The sequence below is a fragment of the Mya arenaria genome, chromosome 16, assembly GCF_026914265.1.
Source record: "Mya arenaria isolate MELC-2E11 chromosome 16, ASM2691426v1".
In the NCBI taxonomy this organism is placed as follows: Eukaryota; Metazoa; Mollusca; class Bivalvia; order Myida; family Myidae; genus Mya; species Mya arenaria.
This window is the reverse complement of record NC_069137.1, coordinates 42,482,317-42,502,000: the sequence shown is the minus strand read 5'-3', so window position 1 is coordinate 42,502,000 and position 19,684 is coordinate 42,482,317. Positions and strand designations below refer to the sequence as shown.

The following is a 19,684-nucleotide window of genomic DNA, read 5'->3' as shown; positions in this document are numbered from 1 at the left end:
AGAAAGGCCTGTGCGCATACTACGTTTCCTTGGTGACATTTGAAGTAAGAGCTTCAAAAACAACCTATTAACGAACAGACATCAACCAGTTATTGCTCTTTTTTTCGTCCAAGATGTGTAACTTCAATCGCTTATGTCTTCAGATTATTTGAAAAGTTGCGTCCCTTAAATATTGGCGCATCGTCTTTCAACGTTTTTCATCAGAATCTTATACATATAAGACTTGGGTCTAGGAAATGTATTAACCAACATATACAATTTGAAAAAATGTAAAAAATCACAACTTGTTGCCCGAAAATGCATGTACTAGATAATCCTATTTTTCCGCCTAAGATGTATAACTTCAATCGCCTGTGTCTTTGGATTATTTAAAAAGTTCCGTTCATTAGATATTGCTGCAAATAAGCAATGTCTTTCATTTTTTAATTTGACATTTGGCTGCAGAGCACAAAATGTATTTACCAACTAAACCAACTTATGTATTAATCTTTATATAATAGAGTCAATAACGTTTTTACAAAAGACTGGAACCAGTTTTTGCTCTTTTTTCGGTCCAAGATATATAATAAATAAGATTTTGTCTTGAGATGATTTGACACGTTAAGCCCCTCAGATATTTTCGCAAAAAAGCAACGTATTTCAGCGTCATCAGAATCTTATACATATTAGGCTAGCAACTGATACAATTTTGAGATAAAAAGAGGTAGATCTCAACTTGTTGCCCGAAAATGCACATACTAGTAATAGCTCTTTTTTCGCCTAAGGCGTTTTATCTCAATCGTTTGTGTCTTCGTCACTTGTGTATTTAAAGTTATATGATAGAGTCGATAACAAGTTTTTACAAAAATACTTGAACCAGTTATTGCTCTATTTCGGTCAAAGATGTATAACTTCAATTGCTTGTGTCTTGAGATGATTTGACAAGTCAAGCCCCTTAGATATGGTCGCTAATATGCAACGTCTTTCAACATTTTTCAATCAGAATCCTATTTGCTTTGGATATGGCGTAAACAATGTACAAACCAACTTAAAAAACACTTGTAATAGGTACGTCAATAATAACGTTTTGCACGAAAATGCATGAACCATTCATTGCTCATTTCGCCAAGATACAAAACTCCGATAGCTTGTATCTTTTGATCACAATAACAGTTTTGTCCCTTAGATATTGTTAAAACTAATAAATGTATTTCCATAACAATCCTATGAATACACTTGTCTGCAGTGTATAAAATGTTTTATCAAATTTAAACCACTTAAGCACTTCACTTAAACACAAAACGTAGCTGAAATATGGACGCTGGTGAATGGGGTTTTAGATTTTTTTTATACAAGCCCGAAAATTCAAAATAATGTCTTTACTATTTGGTGAAGAAGAAAAAGAAGTATTCATATTTGCGTTATTGATGGTTCAAAATTCAATTGAACGTATCTATGCAACACCAGGAGATTTTAACTTTTCGAATATTTTACAATCATCAACTGAAAATGGTGGGTGATGTTTGGAAATCTTAACCCATTAAGTTAAGAACTGTTCGTATCAGAATATGCTGACAGTACAACTATATTTAATAAATAAAACCATCGAGCCTCATGTAAATGAGTTGCATCCAAGTGAACTGCTGCGCTGACGTTCCGAAGCGGTGACGCCAACATTGATGAAGTGATTTGACCGCATGTGTGGTCTATGAGTGTTGTTTTTGTACCTTGTGTGTCTCTCGTTCAGTGTATGTTAGCCCTTGTACTATGCCTTCAAAGGGTCACACAATAATATATTGATTCAAATGCATTACTATATTCAACTGATTTGACGTTAACGATAAAGACCAACAAACATGATTTGTGTACAAAAAAATTGAGCCATTATATAGTTTTTTTCTATTACTAAAAGCCGCGTAGCTACTAAAGAAGTTTTTTGATAGCCAATGAAAAACAGACGAAAATAAAATGGGACTGATGATACAACGCATAACACTATCTGATCATCCGGTAGCTGTACTTAATGATATAATTGACAAATACGCTATACTTATATATAACAATTTTGTATTACTTAAACAACATTCCGAATTTTCTATTTTTTCATGTGTTTTTCTGCTATCTAACAATTCGCTTAGGAATAGAAATTACAATGTACATAAACAGCAACTATTGACTAGCTGTTACAGTACAGAAAAAAGGGCGACAAAGATTGACATTTATAACGCTTTAATATCTTCAACAGTGTTCGTAAGAGAAAACGTTGACAGTTCTTGTCTGCTCTAAAGAGAAATGCATTAAGACAAATGGAGATGGAGAGAACCTTGCTGGGAATATAATTGAATTGACTAAAAGGCATTGATGCTAGCTAGCGTGGTGCCTTGTGCTTAAATAAGGCTTTGCAAGTGTAAGGTAATGGCTATATAAACTAGTTTTAGCTGCCAGTAGACTCGTGTTCCAATTAATTCGAGTTTCACTGACCGTTTCAGCGCGGTAATTCCATCATTATCAGGAAAGATGTTTTGATGCTGTGTGGTCTGTCTGTGGTGTTTGAGTTCATTTGGGTTGTGTTAATACGTTTTATGCATGTATTGTGGTGTTTTTACGTTTTATGCATGTATTGTGGTGTTTTTACGTTTTATGCAAGTATTGTGGTGTTTAAACGTTTTATGCATGTATTGTGGTGTTTTTACGTTTTATGCGTGTATTGTGGTGTTTCTACGTTTTATGCATGTATTGTGGTGTTTTTACGTTTTATACGTGTATTATGTTGTTTATACGTTTTTTGCGTGTATTGTGGTGTTTATACGTTTTATACGTGTATTATGTTGTTTATACGTTTTATACGTGTATTTTTGCATGTATTATGGTGTTTATACGTTTTTTTGCGTGCACAGTGGTGTTTATACGTTTTATAAGTGTATTATGTTGTTTATACGTTTTATACGTTTATTATGTTGTTTACACGTTTTATACGTGTATAATGTTGTTTATACGTTTTTGCGTGCATTGTGGTGTTTATACGTTTTATACTTGTATTATGTTGTTTATACGTTTTATAAGTGTATTATGTTGTTTATACGTTTTTTGCGTGTATTGTGGTGTTTATACGTTTTTTGCGTGTATTGTAGTGTCTATACGTTTTATTCGTGTATTTTGGTGTTTATACGTTTTATACGTGTACTGTGGTGTCTATACGTTTTATGCATGTATTGTGGTTTTAATACGTTTTATACGTGTATTGTGGTGTTATATGTTTTATGCGTGTATTGTGGTATTTATACGTTTTATGCGTGTATTGTGGTGTTTTTACGTTTTTTGCGTGTATTGTGGTGTTTATACGTTTTATGCGTGTATTGTGGTGTTTATACGTTTTATGCGTGTATTGTGGTGTTTATACGTTATTTGCGTGTATTGTGGTGTTTATACGTTTTATGCGTGCATTGTGGTGTCTATATGTTTTATGCGTGCATTTTGGCGTCTATACGTTCTTTGCGTGATTGTGGTGTTTTTACGTTTTTTGCGTGTATTGTGGTGTTTATACGTTTTATGCGTGCATTGTGGTGTTTATACGTTTTTTTGCGTGTATTGTGGTGTTTATACGTTTTTTGCGTGTATTGTGGTGTTTATACGTTTTACGCGTGCATTGTGGTGTTTATACGTTTTTTGCGTGTATTGTGGTGTTTATACGTTTTACGCGTGCATTGTGGTGTTTATACGTTTTTTGCGTGTATTGTGGTATTTATACGTTTTTTTGCGTGCATGTGGTGTTTATACGTTTTTTACGTGTATTGTGGTGTTTATACGTTTTTTGTGTGCATTGTGGTGTTTATACGTTTTATACGTGTATTGTGGTGTTTATACGTTTTATACGTGTATTTTGGTGTTTATACGTTTTATACGTGTATTATGGTGTTTATACGTCTGCGTCATTAGTTCATTGTCGTTTTGGCCCTTTGCAACTGTTGTTTATGATATTTATCTGAAATGCGGAATTTGTAACCCGATTCTAGTAGATATCTGAGTATTAACCTAACGCTGCTTAAGAGTGTTCGGGGCACCCGTTAATTTACTGGCATACTCGATGCGATGAATTGCGTTGCCGTAAATCGTGTCTTAAAATGGAATGGAGGTAACAACATATCATTAACGTTGGGCTCTCAGAACCATTTGCGTTAAGCTTAAGCATCAACCCTTATTTATTGAAGCAAACGGCAAACGTGTGTTGTCGTAAATCATGTCATTAAATTGAACCATTGGGGGCTTAGAACCATTTACGGTGTCAGACATGTCAAACGAATAATAACAAAACGTACTGACCATGTCAAAGTTCCATTATCGTAAGTAAAATAAGACACAGTAATGATAACAGAGCTGTAAAAATGCATTATATGTCCGTATAGAAAAACATAAACTAGGATTTCAAGGCAAGAATAAATTCCTGAATTTGGATTATTTCGGTTTTCAGAATTATTTTGCTGAAACGAGTAATAATACTCCACTAAACAAAAGATGCTTTTGGTGTATTAGTCTATTTATTAAGTGTAAGACATACATTTTCAGCTTATTAAAGAAGTAAGATTTTTAAAATGTTTAGTTTCTTATTTATAAATAATCGTTACTTACTGCTGAAGGCGACTCTTCATGATGAAGTCAATTGCTATAACTGCGCATGCGCATATAGCTAGGCCTACTGTTTGCATATGCAAAGGCACAATTGCAGTGTCAACGCTGATTCAAATGAAACCACAATATGTTGGTGTGTGTGTGGGGGGGGGGGGGGTCATGAAGAGACTGACAGGTCTTTTTGACAGGCGCACGGCAAAATTTCAATGCTGATGCAATTTTGTAGGGGCTAATACTATGTCGGTTAGAACTTATTGAGTACATTTTGCGTGAATATAAAAAGACAAGATCGCTTCGCTGCGCTCTGCTCAGAAAAGGGTACTTATTCAAGAAGAAATTACCAAATAAACTCTAACTTATACCACAAGTTCATCGTTTGCGGCTATATCACATAAAAGTCACAATTCAAAGATAAACCAAGAAGATGAGTTATATTGTACCAAACAACTTAAATATCACGCTTTCAATAATAAATATTTCCGCGTTTAAGCTTTTATTTTGTTTTCGTTCAATTGTTAACTGGGTATAAAATCGGATAAAGTTATCACTATCATTGGCACAGGTTTTATTGTGAGAAAGTCATTATAAACGCTTGATTACGGATTAATATTGAACAATTATTCTTCCAATGTTTAAATTAGCTCCCATTAATTTGAAATAAGAGCAATATTAGATTTTACCAGTTCGATTTTAACACAATTATTGTCAAAGCACTATAGGGCTGGATCTGCACATGATTCTCATAAATGGTACTTAAATACAAACCTCATATACACCAAAAGGTTAAAAAATGCACTGAAAATTGAAGCACTAGGGAATATATGCTTCAAGTAAGACGTTTAGACAAGATATTCAAACACAAAGTAGTAACGCATCTAAATGCATAATACACTACAATAAATCACTAACCCAGGAGCATGCTTCATAGACACACATTCATGTCCAGCTACACCCTTCCTCTAAACAAGTTCATAGTTAATTTGATACTGTGCTTCTCCCTGTAATTGCATTTTATTTTTAACCCAGCTCATTCACCTAGATAACAATAGCTTACCTTTTCCACCAGTAAGGCTTTCGTCCCTCCCTTTCTGGTGCTTCCCGGTACCCGCATGTCCGTTTCATCTTCAAGCCACCGCCCTGACCTGAATTTATAGGAATATAGAAAAAATATAATAAGTGATGCACCATGAAATATTGGGTCCAAATAAGGTCCAATGAAGGCATTTTCGTTAATAAAAAAGTGCGTCAAGTTCAATAAAAAATATGCACATTATTTATGAATTTACGAAAACAAATCCACCTTACTGCAAAAAAATAATGGTCCCGAGGTAAGAAAATGGTCGGTCGGGTTAATGGAATCAATGTTATAACGCTTTATTGTAAATATTATAAATAAAGGTAAATATTTATAGCATTAAACCCAGGTCAAATATGGCAAAATTAATAGGACACTGATAAGAATAATCTTACGAAAGGTGCTGATTTTTCTAAAATGTCAAAGAATGAATTAGCTAGAATAAAATAACACAACGAACTCAGTTAAATAGTTATGGCCAAAACAATGTTAGGTACGTATTGTATTAATTATATTTTATAAGGCTTTTCATTAGGACGTTATTGTTATTGTTATTTGGCGTTTTATTAATCAGTTTACGAGTATGTATCAGTTTACAAATGATTTCACTTAATATTTAAACACCCACATATATTTTCATTAATTTTACATATATACATTTTTTTTTAAACCAACCGATTATCAAAAAAGAAAGACGGGTTGGCGTCTGTTCGTAGATATAGTCAGGTAACCCGAACCAAAAATATTATAATAATTTCTTGAAATCTAAGAAATGTAAGTTAAAACAGACCTTGTTGTTAAAGACCCTGAATCACTTGACACGCTGGATTTGAGGATACCATGGATCACTTTCAAGCTTGAAGACACAGGCTCACCGTTCTGTAAGGTAGTTTGCACATACAATGGATGTTCATCCTTCTTCCAAACCGCTTCACTGTCATTGCCATGAAATGATTCAGTCGTGTTCCGTTCCTTTCGTTTACGTTTACTTCCACTAAGCTTCCGATAAATTCCCTTAAAGAGCTTTGTTTTACTCGGATGATTGTCTGCAACTTTAACTTCGCTTTCTTTTATGCTTTTTAGCTTCTCCTCGTTCAAAACATTTTCTAGATTCTCATTTCGGTCATTTTCTAAGAGGAATCGAAGATTAGAATGGCAAGAATAAAACTTATGAAGTCCTTCTAAGCTAGAAATATCACGTTTAAAATTGTTGAAAGACTTAGCGGTTGGGGTCATATACACTGTGCTATTTTCAGACAATGACGCAATACCGGATCTCGGAGTGCGCATGCCTTCTGATGCAGTAAACATACTTCCGGTCAGTGTGCTTCTGCTGGAGTAAGGTGAGAGATAGTAATTCATGCCAGTGTTTCCACTATTTAAGCTCGATGTACAAGAAAACCATTTACCACTCGAAGTCTCTACCTGATCGGATAACGAATTCTGTTTTACAACTTTGCTTGTTCCATATTTTCGTTCCATAACACCAGTTTGCTTCAATTCATCGTTGTGCTCTAATACACCGATTTTCTCTAAAACACCGGGCTGCTCCAATACATCGGGTTGCTCCAAAACACCGTTTTGCTCCATTACACCGGCCTTATCCATTACACCGGCCTTATCCAATACACCGGCTTTATCCAATACACCGGTTTTCTCTAGTTCACCGGTTTTTATTAACACTTCACCGGCTCGGTCCGGTAATGCAACAGTTAAATCGTCATACATTTCATCATCGGAATATTCCCCCTCGTCTTCCATTACCTTTCTGTTTGTTTTATCCATCGTTTGTTTTATGTCTCTGTCCGAGCTTATGAAAGTCTGCTATTCCAATGTTCTCGCAGACAAGAACAGAATAGGCTTTACGTCTTTCCCTTCTTTTTTATCGTTTATATCTAATGTGTGTTTATTCGGTTTTCCTGTTGTTCATTTGCTTTCAAAGTCCATGTTTACGTATCATAGGACATACTTTGATTGGTCACTCAGCCAGATGTAATTTAACATGCCCAAGCTATTGGCAAACGAGTAGGTCATGTCAAGCGCAATAATTGACGTCTTTTATCATTGTTGAGCTGTTCTGTGATATTCCCTGGAAATAAACAAGACAAATATTCAATCAACAGTGTTCTGAACAAATTCTTTCTTGACGACTTAAATTAGGTTCATTGATATTACCGGAACGGATCAAGTTCCAATAAAAGTGAATAGGAAATTAGGCTAGTCAACCATGATTGCATATATTATTTATAGCCTGGAATTCACTTATCGATGCCTATTTATTCGGCTTCTAGGTCAGTTTAAAGATGCACTCTTTGTCCCAAATAATTCATACCGAAATTAATACAATAGTTATAAATAAGAAAAAATGGAATGAATATATATCGAAAACAATGGTCCTTGTGAAGGATACCGTTACAATCTTGAGTTTGAAAGAAATGTGCAAAAACACGTTGTTTCTACCTCATGCAAAGACAGTTGATCACTGTAAAAATCTTGTATCTTATCATTCTCCAGTCATTTAATATTTGTGCGTATTCAGCTATTATGTATTCGGTTACAATCTTCTTATCAGTAACTAATACTATCCGTATGCATTATTGTATAGCAATTAGTTAAAGGTCTATCACTCAAAATATATGTTTGCTATAAATATGTATGTATTGATTTTAAATACGAGTGTCACTTTAAACAAATTATTTTCACCATTCATAGCAAAGATCAGATCTAAACACTTTCAGTTATACTATTAACACGAAAGTAGATCTACAATGTTTCTCACCGAAGAGTTGTACTTGCACTAATATGGGGTAGATTGCACACTTCAATATATTTTATGAAAATAAATATGTAATTATATTTAATGTGAATACATTAGGCCGATTGTTCAGAGCTTTGTCTAAGAACACAAGGTGATCAACAAGATCGCATTCTCATTCACCAGATGTTTGATAAGGATAAATCTAATGTGGTACGCGTAGCATCATCACTCTGGTGAACGAGAATGCAAATGAAAGTTTTGAACGGTAACATCGATGATGATAACTCTGTTGTATTAACGTAAACAAAGGTCTGCAAAAGCGGCCAAATATCCTAAAAAACATGGGCAAAGGTTAGTCGAAGTCATAGTTAGATGACATGGAGTAAACTCTTATAGATTAAGAATGGACGGAGTGAGCGTAGCGAATAAGACCTTTTTAATCAATAAGATATAAATTCAGGTCATCTAACTGACTTGAAATTCAATCTCACTGGCTGCAACATTGTCAAAGCAATATCTGACGCAGGGAATGTGTATCGGATGAGTGGCCATGTGCGGACCTTTAAGCACCTGCAAAGAGTTGAATACTTTAATGATTAAACATAGTACTTAGTGATTGTATGTCTTCAATTTCATTGTCTGAAAATAAAATATTTTAAGCAATACTAAATTTACGTTTTTCCTTTGCGTATATTGATTTCGATATCTATTTTTAATATATACAGGAATAAAGAAATACCACATAATAATTCCAATGCAGACTTCTTATTTTTCGAATAATCGGGATAAAAACTGCCGGCAACATTCTAATGTTTTCCTCGCGTGATTGAGTTTCATTTTGAATTAATGTCTAAAACGATCAAGAACGAAGATTGCTTAAAGAATAAATGTTATCAGACGCAATTTTGTCTAGACGCTGCTTTTTACAACCAAATTGATAAGAGAAGATTGCTCCTTTTATATACATTTATCCTTGACTGAATTCTCAAATAAAACGCATGCCATTAAAGCTGCACTCTCACAGATTGAATGTTTTGACAAATTGATATTTTTTGTCTTGGAACGAGCCATTTTTTGCGAAAATACATTTAAACAAGCTATATAAGCTACTGTTGATAAAAAATGAGATCGTAGATTTTTATATTTAAGTTCAAAAATTGATGTTCTATGCATGATTTAAACCATTAGTCACGGTTTAAGCCATAAAACATTAATTTTCGAACGGAAAAAATAAAAATCTGCGACCTGATTATTTGTCAGCAATCTTTTATTATTGGTTTGCAGATATTAACGCAAACATTTGCTTTTAAAGACAAAGAAATAAAAAAAAAGGTTGTTAAAATGATCAAACTATGAGAGTGCAGCTTTAAGTGAATGACAAAGCTCTGGGACCGTATTCATTAAATATCTTAGTGAAAATATTCAACTTTGTGAAGAAATGTGTTTTTCCTTAGTTGAATTAAAATAAAACATTTGTTTTACATCAAACATAAGGAGTACGATAAAGGAGAAAAGCCATGAGGAAATATATAGGGTATTCAAAACATTCTTTTTTGAAATTCAAATATAAAATGTTACGACTTATGTTTCCTGCAAATGGCGTTCTTTTTTGGCAAGCGACACTAGTATATTGACAGAACAGACGTTTATGAAATTTTAAAAGTGCATCGTCAAATTACATGAAATTATATTATATTAAATTTGTGTTTGTCAATATGTAATTAAAATTTAATAAACGTCTGATCTGTTCAATTATAGTATCCGTAGTTGACGTCCGGAAATTTCCCAATTTTTCCCTTGTACAAGCTACATTTTTCTGTTTTAGTAAACAAAAGTATAAATTTCATAAATAACGTAATAATTTATCGGTTAGGCCTTTTTTAAATACATTTTATACATATCATTCATTTGTAATATATAATATACAAATACATAATACATCGTGACATTGTGCGTAATACATTGGTTCCAAAGAAGAATATTATGTTCAAATGACTGTAATTGGTGTTTGAATCTTTATGTAGCAATCTAGGATTTGTTAAATTTCCTGTTCATTAGGTTTACCTAAATCAATTCTGACGAATGCACCAAAATAGTTTTATACAGTACAACTTTTTTTCGCAAGGGCTTACTTGTTTTATTGTTTAACAAGTATCCGAAGTAAATGTAGCATGTACTTGGTGTTTTCATTTCTGTGTCGACCAATGGCAATCTAGGATATTTTTTTTTTCATTTTTTTATCATTATTTTTTTCGCTTCAAACGAATGCATCGTAATAGCTTCAAAGAGGTTATTTCACTCAGTCTTTTTTCCACCGAGACTGACTGATAAAACAAGTGTCACTAGTAAAGGAAGCGTATAATTGGTGCTTGCATTTCTGTGTCGGCCAACGGCAATCGAGGATTTTTTTTTAAATTATCTGATCATTAATTTTACGTAGATTGTTTCTGACGACTGCACCAACAAACAAAAAATAACTCCAGTTTTGACGATCTACTGAAAATAGAGCGGGTTACCTCGGCCTATGGCAAAACGATCATTAACAATATCACTAGAGTATTTGTAAGGTTTAACAAAGTCGTAAGCAATTCTAAATTTGGCTTCCCTAAACAAATGATCCAAATGATATAACTACTAAGATACCAACAGCTAACACGAACGCCAACAATCGTGTTTATAAGACTTGTGTTTATCGGTCATCGGCTTATCGATACAGACTTTACATTGAACTTAAAAGGCTAAATTCGCTTGCTCTATAGTGTATCAGCGACGGTATAAAATATCGTGATTGCTTTCACAGCATTATAGTATTATGGGTGTTCTCTTGATATTGATTATTTAATGCAAATATTGTTTTATAATTAAACTAACCCTTTTAAGCTTGAACATGATTGCCTTTATTTTCCGCAATAAGTCTGTATTATAGCAATGATAAAATACACTAGATATGGACAAAAAAAATTCGTGTTTTCTTTATATATTTTATAGCTACGAACATATCCTTTTTTGCTTTCATAACATCGGAATTGAAAACCATCTATGGTGACAATTCTAAAATATATTGAATGTTTCACTCGTATACCACTTTCAGTTTTAAGTAAGACAGCCTTTAATATTTATTTTCAAATTCGCTATTTCCGGAAATAACCGGAATCTTCAAGAAGATCTCCGAGATTTCTTGAGTCCCAATAACGATAAATTCTAATTTGTTTGTTAAATTGAATGCCAACCACAATGCAATTAAAACATTACGACACCATGAATTTTCATCACTGTCCCGATAATTCATGATGTGATCTACTATATTACGTTTTACTTAACGAATGCTATCTTATCTTGATGAAATTTCCATTTTGTTTCATTGCATAAATGACAATGATTGAAAAAAAATAATATTAGTAAAAGAAATGGAATCGGATTATATAAAGTGGGAACTTGGTTTCAGATAAGATATGTGAACACATCATAACAACGTTAACGTTTAAAAATGAACGAAGATGTTAAATTTAACTAATAATTCTGAGTGGCATTGTGTGAGAACTTATCAAAGTAGATCATTATCAGGAAAGTGATGAATCTTCAGGAAAAGTGATGAATCTTCAGGAAAGTGATGCATCTTTATATAATGTGTTAATTTCACTTGATTTAGTATTCGAGATCTATCTGTGTGTAGATAGTTTCAGACATGGTTGATTTGTTGAGTTATATTCCCAGTATAAAAAGTTTCAATGTTATAGAAGTGAGTCAGCTAGATCAAAAGTCACTAAACTGAGCATTCAACTGATTGAAATAGTTAAATAATGGCACAAAACCACCTGCAGTATGGGTCTGGGTCTGGTTCAAGTTTCGTAGGTGCCGCAATGTTTCCGACATTTTCACATGTATGCTTCAGCCAATCAAAATGTATCCTTATTTGGCCAAACATAATAAATAATGTCTTTGGCTTACAAATTCGTTTATACTCTCCGATGGAAATTTGTTTATGGTTTTTCATTTCGGAAAAAACGGGTAAGAATGTTTCAATAAAACACACACAAACATTTCTTCCTACAAACACCTATATATGTATATATATTCATTAATGAATTGTGGCTTGATTCGGATTGACTATAAATGGGGGCAGGCACAAATTTTAAATATCATTAAACCTGAAAAAGTTGAACAATGGGAAAACACTCTTAATGTCAACATAGCACTTGCACCATTTACAACACGATAAAACGGTGAAATAATTTTAAACCTTTTTATTTATAAGTCGCTAGATATTGACAAATTTCAGTTTCTGTATACTCACTCAGAACACTACGTAATAAGATTATTTGCAAAAAACTGCTTTTAAATATTTAAATGTCCTATTTACAAGTAGGCAGATTAAATAAAATGGCTGTGTTAATGCAAAATGTATAAACATGAACTGTATTTGTATGTTTATGGAATAAACGTCAATTAACATAAAGATTAGTTCAGCTGTTTAGGACCATATCGCTCACATATCACATTGTTCACATCAGTAAAGAATGCGATCCTATTCTCAACTGGTGTGAATTATAAGTATCTTCCATGGCCGAAAGTGTAAGGTTCATCTTCAACCGAGAATAGGGTGTTTTGCGGAAACAAAGTTTACCGAGTTTCCGAAGAACACCCTGCGCGATAGTTGAAATGAAACTATCCTAAACGAGCGGCTATGGAAAATACTTTCCTTCCACCTAAGTTAAACAAATTAAAGTAAAACTGTTGTTTTTTTTCGCATTTGTGTTTAGTAATAATAAGTGATAGTTCGTGGTTGTCATGAATATGCGCGCAGTGCTTCAGATTATGTTTATAGTCAAATAATTCTTTAAATAGTTAAAAGGGGAGTGCAACATTATTTTATGGATTCGTCAAACACTTTTATTGTGCCATTTGAAGCGAGAAATAATTAATAAGGATTGTAAATATTGCCACAAGACAAGGTTTCCATCATGCTACAGACGACGGTCTACAACAAGGCAGGTAATAGACAATAGAGTGAAGACAATAAAAGAAGGAGTTCCATACGGGTACTTGTGTTATCTTTGCGCATTGGCAAGATAAGAACTTCTAGCATAGTCAAATATTTGGATCTACTTATCTGAGGTGGGAGAAAATAAAATCTCAACATAGTCACATACAAGTGACAGAACATATTTTTTTCGAAGCATCAAATGCTCATTGTCACCACAATATGTATAGAAACAAAAACATGATATGTGAGAATTATAATATAGGTTATATTAAAAGATTATGTATATCTTTAATATGAAATGACATTTGAAATCTTAATAAAAATATCTGAGCCATACTTGCTTGTTTAGGTTCAGTTTTGGATCAATGTAGCAAATGTCAAACGATCCTATTCTCATCAGATATAATTTTGTCTAGACATGCAATTTTGTATGAGAATAATATTGTGAATAAACATACGTCGCTGTTAAATGATTGAATACTTGCTTGGCTTCGCAAAACGTACTCATGGTATCAATTTTGAGAATATGAGAAATATTCTATACATCCAAACAAGATATAGAAAATCGAACACAGAAATCAACAAAATCAACACTTTTAATTCGCAACAGAACCTTTGACATGATATGCATACAATACAATATTTACACCTCAACTTCCATTCCTTAAATGAACTGCCTTTCGGCAATTGCGTTCATTTTCGGATATGTTCGGATCGTAATTCATTGCATAACAATATACATGAAAGCTATTGATCTTGTTATTGGCTGCATTATGTCTGCAGGTCCCGTAAAATATAGATCATTTTTAAAAGTGTTAGTTTATTATATTTTAAATATATTGGTACCAGAAGTGTTTCAATTTTACGTTTTAAAGTGATTTCAAGTGGTTGATCTTTTCCCGCGTTATTGTGACGTCATTTGAAAAAAATGTTTCCGGTTATAGTCGGGTCGTTCTATTTACAGAATGGGTAAGAACGGATTACTGAAAGGTTTTCTTAAATGAAATGAAGTATTTTTTTAACAATTCTTGAATGAAATAATGAACTATTGGTGTAAATATAAGGAATGAATTGCGGGGTTGATGTCATTATCGGGGATATGAACGCAATTGGGTTGGTCAAAGTACGCGTGGAGTCCTTCGGACACCACACACATTGACCAATCCAATTGCGTTCATACCCCGATAATGACATCAACCCCGCAATTCATTCCTTAAATAAACAATAGCTCAACTTGAGCACTTCGTGCTCTGGTGAGCTAATAAAGAACGTACCCAAATGTTTATTTTAAAACTTTTTATCTGGACTGAAATATCGTTTCGTCACCTCTCAGTTTTGATGTTCCAAATATTGCATTTTTTATTTAAAGTTTATTATTACTCTAAACTATATTAGCAGCGATAATGTTATACAAGGACATATATTAAAACTCTCATTAATTTACAAGCATTGGTTACCTTCAGAACATTTTGTGACATATCTTAAAACTTAATTTAATAATTGCATCGGACGTTCATTCGCAAAAAAGTACATCTTTTAAACAAATATGCGTTATAGGAGCAAGCGCTTCCTGACACAGAACAAGTTTATAAGATAAACGCACCAAGTTAATAAGATAAACGCACCAAGTTAATAGGATAAATCGCACCAAGATTATAAGATAAACGTCTTGAATGTATAAACTCACATTTAAAGGCTTCCTCACATACATTTGTGTTGAAATGATCTTCAGTTTTCAGTACAGTCATTATATGACATGACCTCACACAAATTGCAACATAATTTCTATCAACTGATTTATTCACCTAAATATGTCCTGTAAATTATAAAAAAAGTCCTAAGGAATCTAAGTGGAAGAAAGTATTGAAAATAATGGATATCAGTGATGGCATTTCCCCCCGTTAATACCCATGTTATTAAACTTGGCCTTAACTAAACAATGTTAGAAATTCAATTGAAACTTGGTACAAATGCTGCTAGATACAATATGCCCATATGTAGCAAGACGCATAACTCTAGCTTTAATTATGTTTTAGTTATGCCCATTATTTTACTAAAACAACTACAGTCGAGCGTTGGCATTCCTTCCATGGTGTTTTTGTTGTTGTATGCTGTCACCCTTTGACTTAATTATATTATTACTAAAGATTGCTGTAATTTCACATTATCCTTTTTTGGCATTCATATTATTTTAAGCCAGTAACGCATGGTTAACAATGTGTGATCCCATTATTTAATCCTTTAAAAGCAAGATGAAATCATATATTTTCCTAGGTTTTAAACAATGATATATATATATATTCACAGACATGCTAACCCCATGTTGTATTCTGGTTCTTCTGAATAGATTTTCATGAGCTCATTTTCGTCGTTGACCTGCATTATTCGGTACCTCATAACTTGAAGGTGGCGAAACGTGAAATGTAATTTATCTAGAAACGAAAATTCTTGCCCTAGAGACAAGTTTCATTACGTGAAATAAATTGTGTCTCGGCCAAACAAAAGGCCTCTTAATTCGGTGAAAACAAGGTTACTGGTAACCGTATGAAACTATGTGCAATTTAAAACACAATGTATTATTATCATATAAAATATTAAGTGTCCGAATATTTTACAAAGCAAATAAGAATTTACTATTAACACAACACGAATTTCTTATACCCATAAAGAAAATTATTAATTATTTCAAATTTGCTGTCGAAATGCGCTAAAAACGATTCTTTGCCCCCCCCCCCCCCTCCCCCTCCCCCATCTATGAACAAGAACCAGTATACAGCGCGAGTGAACAGCAATATATTATTTATGTTAAAAGCTAATAGCGTATAGTTTAATGTGATTTGGTAAAAAAATTGAAATCACCTGGTCACAAATTCTTGTTCTTACTGACTAACGTCCTTGAAGCCTTATCCAATAGCAAACTAGTTTTTCATATAGATATTGGATCTTACAGAAATATAAGTCAATTTATAAACCAAGCATTTCTACTAAGAAATTCTATGATAAATAATATTATTTAGACTATAATGCAATATATGTTATTAGCCTCTCAAAACCCTAGTTAAGAATCTCCTTGATAAATAGCTATCAGCATATTTAACAATATCATGCCTAAAACGATTTGTAAGCCGTGATCTCATCGGATTATTTCAAACCGAGATTACATTCGTAAGTTCTCGGACATTCCGCACCGCATGAGGTGAGTCTCATGCGACAAATCAAGCTGCTGGATTTCACCAAATCGAATCAAGTACGAAATTTGTACAGCTGATTTGCCCAGGGTATCATATAGGTTATGATACGCTGGGTGCCGAGGATGTTCTGAGTCCGTGTCTCAGACTTAATCTCTAACTTAAAGTCGTGAATAAAAATGGATCCTTGGGTAATGATTACGAACATACTGCGTGTAAAAACTGCCACAGGTTGAAAATTAAATCATGATTAAAAATATATCTGTTGAAAATATTCACTCATAATATTGACATAAAACTCCCTTAATGATTAATTTTGAATTCAGTGCAGACATCCTGATTAATCAAGTATTGAATTCTGTTAAATCTTTGCGTTCGCCTAGCACTGCAGTCTATACATGAAAACACACCAGATTGATAACATTATGAACTCAGTAAAATCTTTACGTTCGCCTAGTATTGCAGTCATTACATTAAAACAAACATGAACTATTTAGTTTTGAATTCAGTAAAATATTTCCGTTTGTCTGTCACTGTCATAACATTAAAACACAGCTGTATTATCAAGTTGTGATCTTTAACTTTTATCCATGCGTTTGCGAAACATCATTCATCTGGATAATTGTAAGGGAAAACATTACAAAAACTCGTTTTTGCTTAAAGCAATTTATCCGAATAATGAAGTAATGCAAAATGTTTGTAATTGCAAAGAAGCATTTTAAAAGTATCAGTCATTATCAGAAAAAAATATCCTTGTTTTATGCGATTATCGCGTGTTTGACTTGAATTACATCCAATGCATCACCCGAATTGTCCCAATAGAATCAGTTTCAATTTTGTCTAGACATGCTATTTTGTAGCTGAAAATTAATGTGAAAAGTGCCTCTCTTTTTATGATCAAGTACTTTCTTAAGGGAAAAATTTCACTCATGACATTAATTTGTATAAGACAAGTAACAGTGCCAATACTAATAAAGCATCTTAAGTATTTACTTAAAATTTTGTCACTTTCCTACTTTAAGTATATCACTGGTTCAACGATATAAAAACTTTCGGAAATATTTTTATCTATTTTTATACGACCTGTCTGGAGCCTGGATGACCGTTGCTTTATGAGTATTCTAGAAGACTTAACTTGCAACCAAATGTAAATTTGAGTGCGTTTTGGTCTTCTAGCATAACGTGTAGCCATAGCTTCTAGCATTTTATATATTTTTTTATAATTACACAGATTTACTGAAATCAGCCAGTAAGATAGTGTAAAATCCCTGCCCATATTTCAGGGATTTCATGAAATAACTGGAATTTTCAGGGATTTCATGAAATCCCTGAGTGAAACAGTAATTTTGTGAAATTACTGGTTTCACAATCTTACTGTAACATATACATTTGAAGGAAAAACCTCGTCTCCGCAGAAAAACCTACGCCCTGGTTGGATGTACCTATCTTACACTATTGCCCATGGAAAATATTTATTTTTTATTCTGAAACAAAGGTGTTTATCTTGATTCAATTATTTTGTCCAAAAAAAAACAATGACAATTAAGAAAAACAAGGAATAAAGAAAGGCCTGGAAAGACAGCTGGTAATTGTAAGAGCCTGGTTCAATTATGTTAGTGATTTTATTTGAGAGAGAAAGAAAACAAGAACAAAGATATAAGCTCGTTCGTACAAACAATATCTTACAATTTTGGGAGTGTTTCTGAAACGCGTCATTTGAATGTCAGTGTATGTCCTTTTTAGGCATATTATTAAAATAAAACAACGCAGATAAATTCACCTCTTGAACACAAAAGGTCACTATTTTACTCACGGTTATGCCGCATGATATAGACTTTGGTTCTCACTCGGTGCAATACATTTCCACCAGCCACAGAACAAACAATTATCCTCTATATACTGAATTTCGGTCTAAACTGTCTGAAAATATAATAACTGGTATTTTGTTGTCTACCAGATCCAATGCACTTGGGCATTTAGGTCCAAAATGACTACTACCCTTGAATTCTGGGACAGTAATCAATATACAGTGGAACCTCGTTGGATCGAACCCGCTCGGCTCATATTCCTCGTTGGGTCGAACTAGATGTAAAGGACTGATTCTTTATACTGAAGGTAAACAATCTCGCTTGGCTCGAATTTTCTGAGGCTCGAGATTTTTTCGCCGGTCCCTCTGAGTTCGAGCCTACGGGATTCGACTATAATTCTTATCCTTATTCTTATGTATGCCTCAGTGATTCCATTCAGTCTATTGGTATTATTTCCAGTCCATTCAAAATACACAGACTCTATACATACATACTAGTTAGGTTTAAGTTGGTTTGAAATCATATCCAATTTTTATGGTTTATTTACACATTTTTTAATTGCCTATGAGGTATTGATATGTAAGATATATGTGCCGAAAAACTCAAAGTGATAAAATGTTCCTCTGGGATATGTGTTTCATTATTTTCAGATGAAATTGCATTTCGCGTTTCACTCCCTTCAATTTATGCGTGAATAATTGCTTTCCGTCCATGACAAAATACAATGACATTAGAAAACTTGTATGCGAATACAAATGAGCAATACTGATCGCGTTAAGAGTTTAAAGATAAAAAACAATTGCACGGATTATCTTTATTTCAGTCATTACTGATTCATATACTTGAAACCCTCATAGTTGATTCATTGAGATATATGTATGTTAATCCATCGTCAAAGCTTAGTACCAACAACTTTCAAACAAGATATTCTACAAGTTAACTTTATCAGAGCCTCACGAGGTGTGCCGAACTTATGAAAAGCAATTTTATGATTATCGAATAAACTCATGGAATAGTATTGTATATAAAAAGAACAGGTTTTATTCAATGTACACATGGTTTTTGGTTTTTGTTAACTGAAATTGGGGCAGAAATTCGGCCACATTCACATTATGATCAGGACACTTTTCAAACTAACAGTTAAACAGTATATGCATAATTTAATTAAATTACGAAGGGAACACAATCATACAGAACTTTTCATATAAGGCAAAATGAAAATGACCCGCCAGTCCAGCATTAGCTTTATTAAACGTTCTGCTTCAT

General features: G+C 33.2%; 1 protein-coding gene across 1 annotated transcript in view; it reads right to left on the bottom strand.

Annotated features, from left to right (window-relative positions):
• Positions 1 to 19,684, bottom strand: part of LOC128221667 (uncharacterized) — a 116,411-nt gene that overhangs the window by 56,214 nt on the left and 40,513 nt on the right. The window contains exons 3-4 of the mRNA XM_052930268.1: positions 6,471 to 7,769; positions 5,660 to 5,747 (exon numbers count right to left, since the gene is read on the bottom strand). Of these exons, the coding sequence (XP_052786228.1) occupies positions 5,660 to 5,747; positions 6,471 to 7,465 (1,083 nt within the window). The 5' untranslated portion in view covers positions 7,466 to 7,769. The remainder of the gene's footprint in view (positions 1 to 5,659; positions 5,748 to 6,470; positions 7,770 to 19,684) is intronic.